We start from the raw sequence: 17,958 nt of genomic DNA, 5'->3' as shown, positions 1-17,958 counted from the left end.
CAATGGGGTTCGGGACGAAGTTCGGGTCGGGTTCGGATCCCGAACCCGAACATTTCCGGGAAGTTCGGCCGAACTTCTCGAACCCGAACATCCAGGTGTTCGCTCAACTCTAGTCATATGGCAACTTAAAATTATCTCAGTGAAATCTGCCTTCCAAAATCCATATGGTGTTCCTTTCCTTCTGTGCTCTGCCGCGTGCCCGTACAACAGTTTACAACCACATATGGGGTGTTTTTGTAAACTCAGCTGACAATCAGACTGTCTGAAGACAGAAGGAGACAGAGTGACACTGCCTGTGAAGATATTTATTAAATACAGCACCTGCAATGTGATCACTATGATTAGTTGCCTGTTGGTCCCCTGTCACTCCTGCCAGTATCTGGGATCTGAGCTCTTCATGGGACAGCTTTCCCTGATTCGTACTGCACATGCTTGCACATGAAAGGGATTTGTAACAAGTGGTGCTTGCTCACAATCAGGTTAAGGTGCTATGCAAACAATAGAGTAAGTAAACCTACCCAATATTCAGACACTCACCCAGGTATACTGGTTTAAAGGCAATCTGAAGAAGCGGGAGCGAAATGCGAGTCAAGGTGCTTTCTATAATGGGAATTAGCTATTTTATAATAAACAATACTGGTTACAAGTGAGTCATTTTGGAGAAAAATCTTTACTTTGTCTTATGGTTACTGGTGGATTAAAACAGTGGTGACACACATTTTGAACAGCCATGTATGAGCATTAAATCAGCAGATGAAATCAAGCAGCCTGTAAAATTTTGTAGTGTCTACCCCGGGATAAGCTACTGCGATATCACTACAATGTTAGAATGATAGGCAGCGCTGTGTTTCCATGAGGTACTGTATGCTGATAGGACATTACAAATGTTATTCAAATAGCATGCTGAGACATCATGAGTAGATTTCAGGCAGGTACACTGATGTGACACCACAACTGTGTTTCTGTCAGGTAAACTAGTATGACTTCACAAGTAGGTTGCAATCAGGTTAAGGGCTACCAGCTTCTGTATATTAACATGATGTAAACTGCTGGGACATCACAAGTGGGTTTTCAGTAGGTACTGTGAGCTGCTTTGACACCACAGCTATGTTTCTGTCTGGTGATGAAAAATTGGGACATCGCAAGTAGAGATGTGCGAGTTTCTCAAAAATTTGATTCGGATGGTCCACCGAATTTCCCAAAAAGATTTGATTTAATCTGAATTTATTTGTGGCGAATTGCGTTAAAAAACTGCTATTTCCTGGCTGAAGAGAGCCTGTATAGTGGTGTAGAACACTGTGCCTTGCAGTAACACACATAGGGAGTCTGCTGTGGTAGTGAAACAATACTGTGAGTCGGTATGAAACGCATATGACAGGTATCGCTCTTAGAATCACACTTCACTTATTTGGGCAGTCACGGGGCCAAAAACTGACCAAATAACTCAAGTATGAACTCAGCCTTACAGGTCGATGTTAGCGCCAAGAAGTGCACTCCTTTTACACCGTCATCAGCTGATTCCACACAGATGTCTACAGAACCTGTTCTGTTACACGCTATATACTTTTATATAAGAAATAAACACACCCCAAAACTGGTTGTATCAGATCGCACTTTCAACCCAAAAGCAAGAATGAATGGACGTACTTTTATATATGAAAAAAGCACACCCCAAAACTGGTTGTATCAGACTGCAAATTCACCCCAAAAGCAAGGATGAATGGAAGTACTTTTATATATTTAAAAGTAAGACACCCTAAAACTGGTTGTATCAGACCAAACTTTCAACCCAATAACAGATGTCAGGATTGCTGCAATTACTCTTTAAAACAACCTAAAATCTGTAGTAATAGATCACCTTTAGTAACCCCAATTATTGCAGCAAAGAATCGCTCCTATTACCCAGGCTTTACACTGTCCTATTGGACCCTGCTCACTCCCTAGAGTGTGGATAATGCCTCCCTACTATATATACTCTTTCCTAATCACTGTCCCTAGTGCCCCTAACGTCTCTCCCTGCACTAAGCACACTGGAAAATGGCTGAGACTTTTTATAGGGCTGTGACATCACAGGGGCTGGCTGGCTGCTGATTGGCTGTCTGCATGGCATTGTGGGTGCTGCCTCGTTCCCAGACTTCTTACTTTCACTTTGTAACATGTGCAGCAGCCCTTTTAGAAAAAATTGTGATTCGTTACCACGAACCACGAGGAAATTTGATTTTTCCTGATATTCAGATTGAATTCCACTTCGTCAACTTGGACTCGCTCATCTCTAATCACAAGTGGTTCAGCCAAATAAGCTCAATAGTGGATAAACCATGTTTACCGTCAAATAAGCAGTTGTAAACCAAGGAGTCCATACACTGTTTTTGAGTCCACTTTTTCCCTGGATCCATGCAACAAAGTTTATTTTTGCCATCCAGAAGTTGCATTCTTGATTTTCACTTGATGTTATCATCAGGTGCAGATGTCCCCACTTTCTCCAACTATAAGTTCAACAAATGTACCCCCAGAAGAAGCTAGATGCAAAATGTGCATTGGGGCGTGGTGTCTTAACTGGTCGGTATCTAACCTTGCACTTGTTCCCCCTCTTTGTCCTGTATAGGTGAAACTAAAAAAATTAGAATATTGTGCAAAAGTCCATTTATTTCAGTAATTCAAATTAAAAGGAATTGCATTAATGCAGCTTAACCTCTTCCGGACCCAGGGCGTACAGGTATGCCCTTATGTCCTGGTACTTAAGGACACAGGGCGTTTCTGTACGCTCTGTGTATTTTCGATCACCGCAAATCATTGAGCAGGCACCTGGGGCAAATGCGCCGGGGGGTCCTGTGACCCACCCGTGTAGGCGATCGCAGCAAACCGCAGGTCAATTCAGACCTGCAGTTTGCTGCATTTCTGGGTTATTCGGGTCTCTGAGGACCCGATAACCCGGACAGGATGGTGATCGGTGGTGTATTTTTACCCCACCAATCACCATCCTTAGATCCTGAGTGGTGATGGTGACATCACCTCTCAGGATCGCCTCTGATTGGTAGGTGGGCGGGCCGGCGGGAGATTCAAATTATAGCAGCGCTCCTCTCCTCCTCCTTTTGTGTCCGGAGCCCGAGGATCTGAGCCAGCATCACCCCATCTGAGCCCCAGCATCCATCCTTGCCCCCAGGACCCGATCTGTGCCCCAGCACCCCCCATCTGATCAGCAGGTAATTAGGGAAAGTATAGGGAAAGGTTGGGCTAGGCAAGGATAATAAAGGGAAAGTTAGGGTGAAAAAAAGTTTTATTGCATCACCCTAAGTTGGGTGTCTGGGGACCACAGCACAGCTGCCCCTTGCCCCCCTCCCTTCCCCCACAACTTTTTTGGGGCGCAGGCATTTTTTATTTTTATTTTTGTGCATACGCTGACTGTGGCCGGCACTCTTAGCGTCCGGCCACTGTTAGCGCATCGCACACCCCACCACTTATCAACTTCGGACGGTTGATCAGCGGTTAAAAAAAAATTATTTTATTTTTTCACATTTTTCCCCTTTTTTTAGTTAGTCTTTTTTTTTCTGTGAGTTTTAGGGATAAGTACGTGAACACCCGTGCCCCCACACACACTGAATAAAGATTTACATGCACGCACACACAAACGCAGACACACACTCCCCTATGGCCCGCCGGATGTTCTCGGCCGAGGAGGCATACGCTCAGCCTGCCTCTGCGTCCGAGAGTCCTAGTGAGGACGAGGATGACCCCACTTTCCTGTTGTCATCCGCATTACAGGCATTACTGGAGTGGGGACGTCCTCTACCAGACCCCACTTTACAGTACGGCCATGACACGTACCCGGTTTGAGGCCATCCGGAAATGCCTGCTTTATTCAGATAATGCAGCATGTCCCCCCCAAGGTGATCCTGCCTATGACCGTCTGTATAAGATACGGCCGGTCATCGATCACTTTGGGGCCAAATTTGTACAGGCCTATGTACCTGGAAGGGAGGTCGTGGTTGATAAGTCTCTCATTGCGTTCAAGGGGAGACTCATTTTCCGCCAGTATGTTCCCTCAAAGCGAGCGAGGTATGGCCTGAAGCTGTACAAACTTTGTGAGAGTACCTCAGGGTACACTTACAAGTTTCGTGTGTACGAGGGGCGAGATTCCCGTATTCAATCCCCAGAATGTCCCCCCACTCTGGGTGTTAGCGGGAAACTTGTGTGGGACCTTATGCACCCACTGCTAGATAAAGGTTATCACCTGTACGTGGATAACTTTTATACTAGCATTCCCTTGTTCCAGTCCCTCGCCGCCAGATCCACGTCCGCTTGTGGGACCGTGCAGAAAAATCAACGCGGCCACCCTGCCCACCCCCTCCAGGTACCTATCCCCAGGGGTGAGACCCTGAGACCCGTGCCCTTACCAGTGAAAACCTGTTGCTGGTCAGATATAAGGACAAGAGGGATGTCCTTGTACTGTCCACAATTCATGGTAACGGTTTCACCCCTGTCCCTGTGCGAGGTACCGCGGCAACGGTCCTCAAGCCCAATTGTATCGTCGACTACAATCAGTATATGGGAGGAGTTGATCTATCTGATCAAGTCCTCAAGCCATATACCGCCATGCGCAAAACCCGGGCATGGTACAAAAATGTTGCGGTCTACTTGGTGCAGGTTGCCTTGTACAACTCTTTTGTGCTGTCCCGGAGTGCTGGCAACACAGGGACATTCCTTCAGTTCTATGAGGCAGTCCTCAAGGCCCTGATCTTTTCGGACCGGGAAAGAGCAGGCCGGAGTACCTCGGCTAACACTTTCCAGGTGTGGTCCCCCATACTGGAAAGAAGGGACGAACCCCAAAAAAATGCAGAGTGTGTCGCAGGAGGGGGATACGGAAGGACACCACTACTCAGTGCGACACGTGCCCCGATCATCCAGGCCTCTGCATTGACGGTTGCTTAAGGGAGTACCACACTTCCATGGAGTACTAAATTTATATCCCAATTTAGCCACTGACAATCGGATAAAAAAACTGGTTCTCAGACTTGAGACACCAAAAAAAATTGTAAAAACTAAAATAATTTGAAAAAAGTATACAAATTAGGTATCGCGGCATCGGTAATAATCTCCTCTATAAAAATACCCCATGACCTAACCCCCCAGATTACCACGGTCCAAAAAAAAATGGTGCAAAAAAAGAACTTTTTTTGTCACCTTATATAGCTAAAATTTTAATAGCAAACGATCAAAAAGGCATATAGCCCTCAAAATAGTGCCAATAAAACCGTCCTCTCATCCCGCAAAAAATCAGCCCCTACATAAGATAATAGGCTAAAAAACTAAAATAAAAAATGACTCTTAGACTTTAGAGATACAAAAAAAATGTTTGTATTAAAAAGGATAATATAGTCTAAAACCTAAATAATTGTAAAAAAGTAGACTTATTAGGTATCTCCGCGTCCTTAAGAATCTCCTCTATAAAAATACCCCATGACCTAACCCCCCAGATTAACACGGTCAAAATAAAAAAAAAACGGTGCCAAAACAGCTATTTTTGGCACTTTTCCATTTCAATCAGTTTTTTCCGGTAACAAAGCAAGGGTTAACAACCAAACAAAACGTAATATTTGTTACCCTGATACTGCAGTTTACAGAAACGCTGCATTTGTGGTCGTAAACTGCTGTATCACTAAAAGGCAGGGCGCAAAAGGAAAGGACCGACATGGTTTCTGGAAGGCCGATTTTGATGGCCTTTTTTATTGACACCATGTCCCTTTTGAAGCCCCTCTGATGCACCCCTAGAGTAGAAACTCTCTAAAAGTGACCCCATCTAAGAAACTACACCCCTCAAGGTATTCAAAACTGATTTTACAAACTTTATTAACCCTTTAGGTGTTCCCCAACAGTTAATGGCAAATGGAGATGAAATTTCAGAATTTCTATTTTTGGTAACCTTACCTCGCATAAATGTAATATAGAGCAACCAAAAATCATATGTACCCTAAAAATAGTCCCAACAAAACCGCCACCTTAGCTCGTAGTTTCCAAAATGGGGTCACTTTTAGGGAGTTTCTACTCCAGGGGTGGATCAGGTTGGGTTGAAACAGGACACGGTGTAAATAAACCGGTCCATAAAAATCAGCCCTCCAAAAACCACACAGCGCCCCTTTCCCTCTACGCCCCGCCGTGTGGCCGTACAGTAGTGTACGACCACATATGGGGTGTTTCTGTAAATGGCAGAGTCAGGGCAATAAAGATACAGTCTTGTTTGGCTGTTAACCCTTGCTTTGTTAGTGGAAAAAATGGGTTAAAATTGAAAATTTGGCAAAAAAATGAAATTCGCAAATTTCATCCCCATTTGCCAATAACTCTTGTGCAACGCCTGAAGGGTTAACAAAGTTCATAAAATCAGTTTTGAATACCTTGAGGGGTGTAGTTTCTAAGATGGGGTCACTTTTATGGAGTTTCTACACTAGGGTGCATCAGGGGGGCATCAAATGGAACATGGTGTAAATAAATCAGTCCAGCAAAATTTGACTTCCAAAAACCATCTCAGAATGGCCTGGATAAGTCAAAGCGTTTTAAAGTTATCACCACTTAAAGTGACACTGGTCAGATTTGCAAAAAATGGCCTGGTCCTTAAGGTGAAATAAGGCTGTGTCCTTAAGGAGTTAAAATTTGAATTTTGTGAAAAGGTTCAATATTCTTGGCTCAAATTGTCACACTCTAGTCAGCTAATTAATTCATACCTCGAGCAAAGGGTACCTCAAAATTGTTACTTTGGGTTTTTCATAAGCTGTAAGCCATAATCATCCAAATTATAACAAATAAAGGCTTGAAATATCTCGCTTTGCATGTAATGAGTCTATCTCATATGTTAGTTTTACCTTTTAAGTTGCATTACTGAAATAAATGAACTTTGCAGAATATTCAATTTTTTTTTTGTTTCACCTGTATTATACCTTTGTTTGTGCTGTGCCACTATGGATATCTAGTGAATCTATTTGGTACATCGCCACTAGCAGGGTATGTAGGGAATGTGTGTATGGGGGTTAAATAATATCAGGTTAGTGCAGTGCTTCTCAATTATTTTCTGTCATGCCCTCCCCCTAGGAAGAAGAAAACATTTCGCGCCCCCTGCGCGACTGTAAATAGTATCATTTGTCTATAAAATTGTTATAAGTACACCTCTGCATAACACTGTATCCTTATTAACATATAAGAGAATAAAAAAAGAAAGAAATGTGGATCGGACACACACTTATGGGGGATCTGTGGATGACGGACACTTATGGGGGGATCTGTGGATGACGGACACTTATGGGGGGGATCTGTGGATGACGGACACTTATGGGGGGATCTGTGGATGACGGACACTTATGGGGGGATCTGTGGATGCCGGACACTTATGGGGGGATCTGTGGATGACGGACACTTATGGGGGGATCTGTGGATGACGGACACTTATGGGGGGATCTGTGGATGACGGACACTTATGGGGGGGATCTGTGGATGACGGACACTTATGGGGGGATCTGTGGATGACGAACACTTATGGGGGGATCTGTGAATGACGGACACTTATGGGGGGGATCTGTGGCTGGCACTGTTACAGGGGGATCTGTGTCTGGCACTGTTATATATGTGCCATCCACAGACCCCCCACCCCATAACAGTGCCATCCACAGACCCCCACCCCTTAACTGTGCCATCCACAGTTTCCGTGTGCCCGCCGCCGCCGTTTAAAGTTATTAAACATGCCCCCCTCACTCCTAATAGTACCGTATATCCGAATTTCTTCTGTATAATGCCGGCAGGCGGGCCGGGCGGCCGGCGCGTCCCTCAGTGACGTCACTTGTCTGCGCCGCCTGCTTCATTCAGAAAGCAGGCGGCGCAGGCACGTGACATCACTGAGGGACGCGCCGGCCGCCCGGCCTGCCTGCCGGCATTATACAGAAGAAATTCGCACACCCCAAAGGCCGGCCCTGAACGAGCCCCCCTTTACCTACTATTTGAGAAGCACTGGGTTAGTGTAACCACCATTAGTCTTCTATTATCTTTTCTGTGCCTGTCATTACGATTTTAATATGTATCGCTGACTATTTATTATATACTGTATTAAGGATTTGTGATATTTATATTTGTTTCTTGTGTTATATTTCAGTTTGGTGGTGGTTCTTCATTTATGCAAGAAGATCAAAGCTAAAAAGGTCCAACATCTCAAGTTTTTAGGTCGAAGCAAAGCAATTGAATTCCTCCAGTATCATGTTCTGAAATAATGACAACTTATCATATGAACTGACCTACCTTACATCCAGTTGCTGTAGCTGCAGAATTAAAGCAGGCATGTGCCTTTTCCCGTAAATCAGCAAGATCTTTAAGTGATGGTGCACGCAAATAAAACTCTAGTTCAGTGTAATCTGGGATGATGTTAGGTTTCACACCACCATTTTTTATTATTCCTGAAAGACAAAATATCTGTAAGTGAATCCGGAAAGTGTCGATCTGCGGGATACTAAAGTATTACATGGATGTGACAGAGCTCTATCAGCTAAACTTGTTATACTCTGTAATCTGCATCTGGATTCTGTAAAAGTATATTATATACAAAATAACTTATTTATGTGATCATCTGGTTGTTCAAAAATCAGTAAAAATACATTGCGATGGAATAATGTTTTTTCGGTGCACTGTTCTCTGTGTATGGGCTCATGCACACAACCGTACTGGCTCAGTGCCTATGCTTCAGACCGCAAATAGCGGTCCGCTATGCATCGGCACTTAGTGATGAGCGGCAGGGGCAATATTCGAATTTGCAATATTTCGTGAATATATGGTAGAATATTCGTCATATATTCGCGAATATTCGTATTTGAGATATTCGCTTTATTGCGAAAAATCTGTAATACAAAAAAATAGCATAATGCAAATTTTTATGCGAAAAAAAGATGTTGGTCAAAAACGAGTATATAGCACTACAGAATATACTGCTATACTGCTAAAATGCTTGTGGGTCAATGAGTCATTGGCCCACAAGCAAGAAGAAGGGAGGAATCATGACTTTAGATGTTGAAAAAAGACGAATATTCTAAAAAACAAATATATAGCACTATAGCGAATATATTCGTTTTGACATCTTTTAGAATATTCGTCTTTTTTTTTTCTCCAAACAGTACAGTTAAACCGCTTTGGCATACTCCTCCCCACAAGCGTCCCCGTCACCATGGGATCGCCTGAAGGTTAGAATATACAGAGGCGTTCCCATGGTGATGGGGATGCTTGAAGTTAGAGTATACCAACAGGTGCATACATACTGGCCCCCTGCTGCCTGGCGGCACGTAACCTCTGACAGGGCACTGTGATCCACACAATTAACCCCTCAGGTGCCACACCTGAGGGGTTAATTGTGCGGATCACAGCACCCTGGGCAGCAGGAGGCCAGTTTGAGGGCGCACTTCCAGCAATGATTAAAGGGCTTCTGTCACCCCACTAAACTTTTTTTTTTTACTTATAATTCTAACACTGCGATTTATGCCTACATAATCAAATTAATCATTTTGGTCCTGTAGATTTTGTTTAAAACATGCTTTTAAAATATGCAAATTACCTTGCTAGCAGCAAGTAGGGCGGCTACTTGCTGGTAGCAGCCGCATCCTCCGATCCTAAAGACGCCCCCTCCGCATTGTGATTGACAGGGCCAGGGAACGGAATTGTTCTCTGCTGGCTTTGCCTGTTAGCATCCAAAATCTGGCGCCTGCGCCGCGGCCGTACCTGTCTTCAATCGGCGCAGGCGCACTGAGAGGCGGCCGCTCGCTCGGCCGCTCCATCCTCAATGCGCCTGCGCCGGGTGTAGATGTGACGTCATCGGCGCAGGTGCATTGAGGATGGAGCGGCCGACTCTCAGTGCGCCTGCGCCGATTGAAGACAGGTACCAGATTTTGGGGTGGGGTGACAGAAGCCCTTTAATACTGGGGAGGGAGGGGGGATTGAGGGCGCACTGCCACCAATGATTGTAATACTGGGGAGGGGAGGGGGGGGGAATTAGGGTGCACTGCCCATGAATAATTTTAATAGTGGGGGGCGGCGGCACCCGACCTCTGACAGGGTGCTGTGATCTGGCACCTGAGGGGTTAATTGTGTGGATCACAGTGCCCTGTCAGAGGTCAGGTGCTGCCAGGCAGCAGGGGGCCAGTATGTATGCGCCTGTTGGTATACTCTAACTTCAAGCGTCCCCATCACCATGGGAACGCCTCTGTGTTAGAATATACCATCAGATTTGAGTTTTCACGATCTAACTCAGATCCGATGGTATATTCTAACCACCAGGCGTTCCCATGGTGACGGGGACGCTTGTGGGGAGGAGTATGCCTGACTCATTGACCACAAGCATATTAAGCAGGGAGGAATCATTTAGATGTAAAAAATTACGAATATTCAATATAACGAATATATAGCAGTATATTCGTAATATTCGCGAATTATCGAAGTTGCGATATTCGCGATTAATATTCGCTATTCGAATATTCGCGCTCAACACTAATCTGCACCAGCTGTGTGCACTCCGTATTGTTGTACGGACCCACTGACTTGAATGGGTCCGCGATCCCCAAGATACGGCCAAAGGTAGAATATGTTCTCTTTTTGCGGTGCGGAGGCACAGACACAAAAGCCCACTGAAGCACTTTATAGTGCTTTCATAGGCTTCCGATCCGTGCCACCTCTCTGCAAAAGACAGGTGAAGTCTTATCTTCGGTCGTATATTGTAGATCAGGTATCCATTCAAGTCAATGGGTCCACATCCGCAGCAGGGAGTGCACACGGCTAATGCCCGTATATTGTAGACTCCCATTTACCGTCCGCAATGCGGGCACTGAGCCCTTAAGTTCATGTGCATGAGCCCTTATACTGACCAGTGGCCATACATCAGACGTCTATTACAAATCTACAATTAACATGCACATTTGGTCAGTGGGTTTTTCAGTTGTAAGTTTGTAAAGTATTTTGTATAGTCCTTTTTTCTATGTTACTGCCTTGCAAAAGGGATTTTCCAGGATTTTAACATCTAGCAGTTTGGACTCCAAATAACCAGTTATGTAATTCACGCACCTCTGATCCCCCAAAATTCGCCTCATCCCTTCTGTTATCCCTTCATGTGCACAGATGTAATTTTCCCTAGTGAGACACATGAGGTCCTTAGTGATGTCTCTACTGTAGCCATTGATTGGTTGGTACATTGGCACAAGTATTTTACTATAGCTTTATAGTGTACACGTTTTCAACAAAAGTGGGGACAAACTTGCCATGTGCATCAATTTTTGCTCCAAACGCTTGTGTGTACTCTTGGCTGGAAATTATAGAAAGCCTTTGGTCAGATTGATGTGTTTCTATAGCATGACTACTCAGTGAAGTGGTACAGAATTAGGCAGTAGGGGCAAGTTTATTGTTAGGGTACAGCCACACAGGTGTCCAAATAAGAAGTGGATCATAAGGAGAGAACATATAAGGAACAGATACAACTTTCCTTTTTTTTTATTTAATTCCTGGTTTTGGCTTCCAAAACTGCATTAAGAAACCTGAATGTGTGGCCTTACAACTAATAGATAAATGTGAATAAAATATTGAAACATATAATGTGCAGAAGTCCAATCTCTGCAGAATTCTTAACACTATAAGGCCTCCTGCACACGACCGTTGTGTGCACCTGTGGCCGTTGTGCCGTTTTCCTTTTTTTTTCGCGGACCCATTGACTTTCAATGGGTCCGTGGAAAAACGGAAAATGCACCGTTTTGCAGCCGCATCCGTGATCCGTGTTTCCTGGCCGTGAAAAAAATATGACCTGTCCTATTTTTTTCACGGCCAACGGTTCACGGACCCATTCAAGTCAATGGGTCCGTGAAAGAACACGGATGCACACAAGATTGGCATCCGTGTCCGTGATCCGTGGCCGTAGGTTACTTTTTATACAGACGGATCCGAAGATCCGTCTGCATAAAAGCTTTTTCATAGCTGAGTTTTCACTTCGTGAAAACTCAGAACCGACAGTATATTCTAACACAGAGGCGTTCCCATGGTGATGGGGACGCTTCAGGTTAGAATATACTAAAAGAACTGTGTACATGACTGCCCCCTGCTGCCTGGCAGGTGCTGCCAGGCAGCAGGGGGCAGCCCCCCCCCTGTAGTTAACACATTAGTGGCCAGTGGGCCCCCCCCTGTAGTTAACACATTGGTGGCCAGTGCGGCCGGCCCCCCCCTCCCTCCCTTGTAGTTAACACATTAGTGGCCAGTGGGCCCCCCCCCTGTAGTTAACACATTGGTGGCCAGTGCGGCCGGCCCTCCCTCCCTTGTAGTTAACACATTAGTGGCCAGTGGGCCCACCCCCCCCTGTAGTTAACACATTGGTGGCCAGTGCGGCCGCCCCCCCTCCCCTGTAGTTAACTCGTTGGTGGCCAGTGGGCCCCCCTCCCTCCCCTGTAGTTAACTCGTTGGTGGCCAGTGGGCCCTCTCCCCTCCCTCCCCCTCCTAATTAAAATCTCCCCCCTATTATTGGTGGCAGCGGAGTGTACCGATCGGAGTCCCAGTTTAATCGCTGGGGCTCCGATCGGTAACCATGGCAACCAGGACGCTACTGCTGTCCCGGTTGCCATGGTTATTTAGCAATTTGTAGAACCATTATACTTACCTGCGAGCTGCGATCTCTGCGTCCGGCCGGGAGCTCCTCCTACTGGTAAGTGACAGGTCCGGCCGGGAGCTCCTCCTACTGGTAAGTGACATGACCTGTCACTTACCAGTAGGAGGAGCTCCCGGCCGGACCTGTCACTTACCAGTAGGAGGAGCTCCCGGCCGGACGCAGAGATTGCAGCTCGCAGGTAAGTATAATGGTTCTACAAATTGCTAAGTAACCATGGCAACCGGGACTGCAGTAGCGTCCTGGTTGCCATGGTTACCGATCGGAGCCCCAGCGATTAAACTGGGACTCCGATCGGTACACTCCGCTGCCACCAATGATAGGGGGGAGATTTTAATTAGGAGGGGGAGGGAGGGGAGAAGGCCCACTGGCCACCAACGAGTTAACTACAGGGGAGGGAGGGGGGCCGGCCGCACTGGCCACCAATGAGTTAACTACAGGGGAGGGGGGGGCCCACTGGCCACCAACGAGTTAACTACAGGGGAGGGAGGGGGGGGCCCACTGGCCACCAATGAGTTAACTACAGGGGAGGGGGGGCCGGTCGCACTGGCCACCAATGAGTTAACTACAGGGGAGGGAGGGGGGGGCCGGCCACACTGGCCACCAATGTGTTAACTACAGGGGGGGGGCGGGGGGGTCTGCCCCCTGCTGCCTGGCAGCACCTGCCAGGCAGCAGGGGGCAGTCATGTACACAGTTCTTTTAGTATATTCTAACCTGAAGCGTCCCCATCACCATGGGAACGCCTCTGTGTTAGAATATACTGTCGGATTTGAGTTTCACCATGTAACTCAAATCCGACGGTATATTCTAACATAGAGGCGTTCCCATGGTGATGGGGACGCTTCAAGTTAAAATATACCATCAGATTGGAGAAAACTCCGATCCGATGGTATATTAGCTCCTGACTTTACATTGAAAGTCAATGGGGGACGGATCCGTTTGAAATTGCACCATATTGTGTCAACGTCAAACGGATCCGTCCCCATTGACTTGCATTGTAATTCAGGACGGATCCGTTTGGCTCCGCACGGCCAGGCGGACACCAAAACGACTTTTTTTTAATGTCCGTGGATCCTCCAAAAATCAAGGAAGACCCACGGACGAAAAAACGGTCACGGATCACGGAAAAACGGTACCCGTTTTTGCGGACCGCAAAAAAATACGTTCGTGTGCAGGAGGCATTAGAAAGTTAGTCAGTACATTTCTCACCATGAACTCTCCAGGTGGGTTTCATTTGCTGTCTTAAGACAGAGATATTGTTGTATGCAAGAATAGCAGCATCTAAAGCGTTAATTCCTTCCCATGGGTATGCAGAAGCGTGACAAGCTTTTCCATAATACTTCACAGTCACTCTAGGAAATAAAAAAGACATTTTAGCAATTATTTCTCTTTTCTATGGAATATAACCAGTGCACAAGTTAAAAGGGATGAAGATATGAAGACACGGCCTTTGGTAATTTTAAGGGGTATATATTTATATACATACTGTATGTGTGTGTGTTTGGGGTGTGTGTGTAAATGTATCACGAATTATGTTTCTGCTTCATATTGCAGGGGTCATCAAATGCTGCAGAAGAGGAAATAAGAAAAAAAGGAAGGTTCCCAAATTTAAGTGCACTAATGGTGAATGCACACGTGGCAGGTTTTACCTATTGTAGGAAGGCGCAAAGGTCCGTCATTGACGGAAGGTATGTGTCACCGAGATTCCTGGCCTCGGTGAGGTAAGAGCCGGTATTTTAAGTGTCAGCGGCAGTTAGTGCTGACTGACACTATTTGTTAGTATGGCTGTAAAGCCGATCCGGACCGTCTCTTATTGGGAGCAGACCGTCTCTTATTGTGAGACGCTGTGGTTTTGGGAGCTCTCTGCGCTGAGGTCTGAAGGCCGTGTGTCAGGCGAGCAGGCCGCCTTACAGCCTGCAAGTGGACTTTCTGAGGCTGAGCATTCAGCCGGGTGTGAACTGACACCCAGGATACCAGGTGAATGTTATTTAGTTTTTTCTGTGTGTGAACAAGCACCAATAATATTGATTATACCACCACACTGTGATGAATGTGTAGTGGTATATAGTCACACCCAAATTAAAGCAGAATTAATTTGTGAACTGGGTATCATAAAACATAACGTTTACTAAGTCATTTAAAATATAATAAGTACCACTGGGTGAGAGACAACAAAATACATATACCTCCACTATTCAGTGGCGGATTACAATAGGGACGTTCGGGTCGGCAGCCCCGGGCCCAGCACCGCTGGTGGGCCCAACGCCGACCCGAACGCCCACATACTGCGGCGGGGCACTGGAGCGCATAGCTCCCTGTCCCGTCGCCTATCACCGCCATAGGCTTCAGGCCTGGTAAGCCTGAGGCCTATGCGGTAGTGAAATCCCGGCGCAGGCGTTCGTGATGACGTCATCACGCGCCTGTGCCGGGACACAGCACATTGACGTGTGCACGCCCGCCTTTGTCTGCGAGCAAGTGCCTGGCCCTGGACGGTGAGTATTTAGCTTTTCATTTTTTTTATTTTTATTTCATGTGCCTACTTTGGGGGACGACACACAGAGGAGGACATATTAGGGAAGAGACCTCGAGTACATGGGAGGGGGAATGTGGGGGCTGTGTGGGGCTAAATTATTATGAGAGGGACTACTATGTGGGGGCAAATTACTATGTGGGGGCAAATTACTATGTGGGGGCAAATTATTATGGGAGGGACTACTATGTGGGGGCAAATTACTATATGGGGCAGTGTGGGGGCAAATTACTATGTGGGGGCAGTGTGGGGGCAAATTATTATGGGAGGGACTACTATATGGGGGCAAATTACTATATGGGGCTGTGTGGGGCCAAATTATTATGGGAGGGACTACTATGTGGGGGCAAATTACTATATGGAGGCAGTGTGGTGGAAACTATTGTGTGGGGGCAGTGTGAGGGAAATTGCTATGTGGGGGCAGTGTGGGGACAGTGTGGGGGCAGTGTGGGGAAATTGCTATGTGGGGACAAATTACGATGTGGGGGCAGTGTGGGGTAATTGCTATGTGGGGGCAGTGTGGGGGAAACTATTGTGTGGGGGCAGTGTGGGGAAATTGCTATGTGGGGGCAGTGTGGGGACAGTGTGGGGGCAGTGTGGGGAAATTGCTATGTGGGGACAAATTACTATGTGGGGGAAACTATTGTGTGGGGGCAGTGTGGGGTAATTGCTATGTGGGGGCAGTGTGGGGGAAATTGCTATGTGGGGGCAGTGTGGGGAAATTGCTATGTGGGGACAAATTACTATGTGGGGGAAACTATTGTGTGGGGGCAGTGTGGGGGTAATTGCTGTGTGGGGGAAACTATTGTGTGGGGGCAGTGTGGGGGAAATTGCTATGTGGGGGCAGTGTGGGGAAATGTCTATGTGGGGACAAATTACTATGTGGGAGAAACTATTGTGTGGGGGCAGTGTGGGGTAATTGCTATGTGGGGGCAGTGTGGGGGAAACTATTGTGTGGGGGCAGTGTGGGGGAAATTGCTATGTGGGGGCAGTGTGGGGATAGTGTGGGGGCAGTGTGGGGAAATTGCTATGTGGGGACAAATTACTATGTGGGGGAAACTATTGTGTGGGGGCAGTGTGGGGTAATTGCTATGTGGGGGCAGTGTGGGGGAAACTATTGTGTGGGGGCAGTGTGTTGGAAATTGCTATGTGGGGGCAGTGTGGGGAAATTGCTATGTGGGGACAAATTACTATGTGGGGGAAACTATTGTGTGGGGGCAGTGTGGGGTAATTGCTATGTGGGGGCAGTGTTGGGTAATTGCTATGTGGGGGCAGTGTGGTGGAAATTTCTATGTAGGGGCAGTGTGGGGAAAATTACTATGTAGGGGAAATTACTATGTGGGGGCAAACTACTATATGAGGGCAGTTTGGGGGAAATTACTGTGTGGGGCAAATTACTATGGGGGGATTACTATGTGGGGGCAGTGTGGTGGAAATTACTATATGGGGGTGTTGCTATTGGGGAGGCACTGTAGGGGCAATTCTATTATTTTTGGGGACACTATACAGGGATTATTGTCTGGAGCACAATAGAGGGTGGTATTATTATTTGGGGCACTCTAGGGGACATTATAGCTGCTGTGGACACTATAGGAACATTTGGGGTAATTTATCAAACTGGTGTAAAGTAGAACTGGCTTAGTTGCCCAGAGCAGCCAATCAGATTCCACCTTTCATATTTGACAGCTCTTTTGGAAATCCAGTTCTACTTTACACCAGTTTGATAAATGACTCCAATTATGTCTATTAGGGTCACTATTTTTTCAGCAGTATAGTACTGTGGCGAAACCAACCTTGCCACTGGGTTTTGGAGGGGCCTGGCTACCAGCCTTTTGCCTCAGGATTATGGCCCATACTAACTTTAAAGGAGAAGACAGACCGGCCGCACAGCTTAAATCTGTGGAACTGTTTTGGGCAGGAAAGCCATGCTTGCGGTCGGCCAAATGTGACTTCCATGGAATTCGGGAACCCCTGCTCGGATCTGGGTGCTTTTTGGATATGTTGTTCACCCAGATCAGAGCTATCCATGGATGTATACATTATGGGGATATGTGGGGTTTTGAGTTGTGTGACAGACATATCTGTCTTTGGAATTGTATTGTATGTTATGTGAGGGTACCCAGATAGCTAATTTTATTGTATTCGTGTAGTCTGAGTGCCATTCACCTAATAATATGCACTCAGACTTGAGCTATCTGGGGATATGTTAAATGTCTGTGTTTACTGTAAGGGTTGTGACATTGTATGTTTAAATGGTGATTTCTGTCCTGTTGTCCCCACATGTGTATTGGCGATTTCCCTTTGTCCTGAGAGATAATTGAATTACTCCTCGGGTGTCTCCAGGGCAGAGAGGAGGAAACCATGATGCATTGTGGGGATGTATTGTGTCTGTGTATCCTGAATTGGTGCAGATCTGTCCTGTGTCACAGTCCTCCATCTGGTCCCCTAGAGGAGTGTCCACCAGATGGGGACCTGCATAAATACGTAGCCCTCAATAAAGAGTTCCTGTTTTTACCCTTTACCAGGTTGAGGCTGGTGTTTGGGTAACTGATCGACACTGGGGGATTGCTATACGCTGAAGATTTGCTATACTCCCCTGGCATAACTACTAGCTCTTGTAAGAGCTGTTCCTGTTCCTTGTTCCTGTGGTGGTATCGGTGTCGAGCGGTGTGCTCGGAGTCCTCGGGAGGCACTGGGAGCATCCATCAACGGAGGTAGCCAGTCAGGGTGCCAGGAGATCCGTTACAAGTACCTTGGGGAGCAAAACGGGCACAG

The 17,958-nt window shown here is 46.5% G+C and overlaps 1 protein-coding gene across 1 annotated transcript in view; it reads right to left on the bottom strand.

Annotated features, from left to right (window-relative positions):
- LOC120999186 (peptidase M20 domain-containing protein 2-like) overlaps positions 1-17,958 on the bottom strand; it is a 220,623-nt gene that overhangs the window by 66,070 nt on the left and 136,595 nt on the right. Inside the window, exons 4-5 of the mRNA XM_040430062.1 lie at positions 13,863-14,005; positions 8,275-8,429 (exon numbers count right to left, since the gene is read on the bottom strand). Coding sequence (XP_040285996.1) covers positions 8,275-8,429; positions 13,863-14,005 — 298 coding nt within the window. The remainder of the gene's footprint in view (positions 1-8,274; positions 8,430-13,862; positions 14,006-17,958) is intronic.

Source organism: Bufo bufo, chromosome 4 (genome assembly GCF_905171765.1).
Source record: "Bufo bufo chromosome 4, aBufBuf1.1, whole genome shotgun sequence".
In the NCBI taxonomy this organism is placed as follows: Eukaryota; Metazoa; Chordata; class Amphibia; order Anura; family Bufonidae; genus Bufo; species Bufo bufo.
This window is presented reverse-complemented; position numbering and strand designations above follow the sequence as displayed.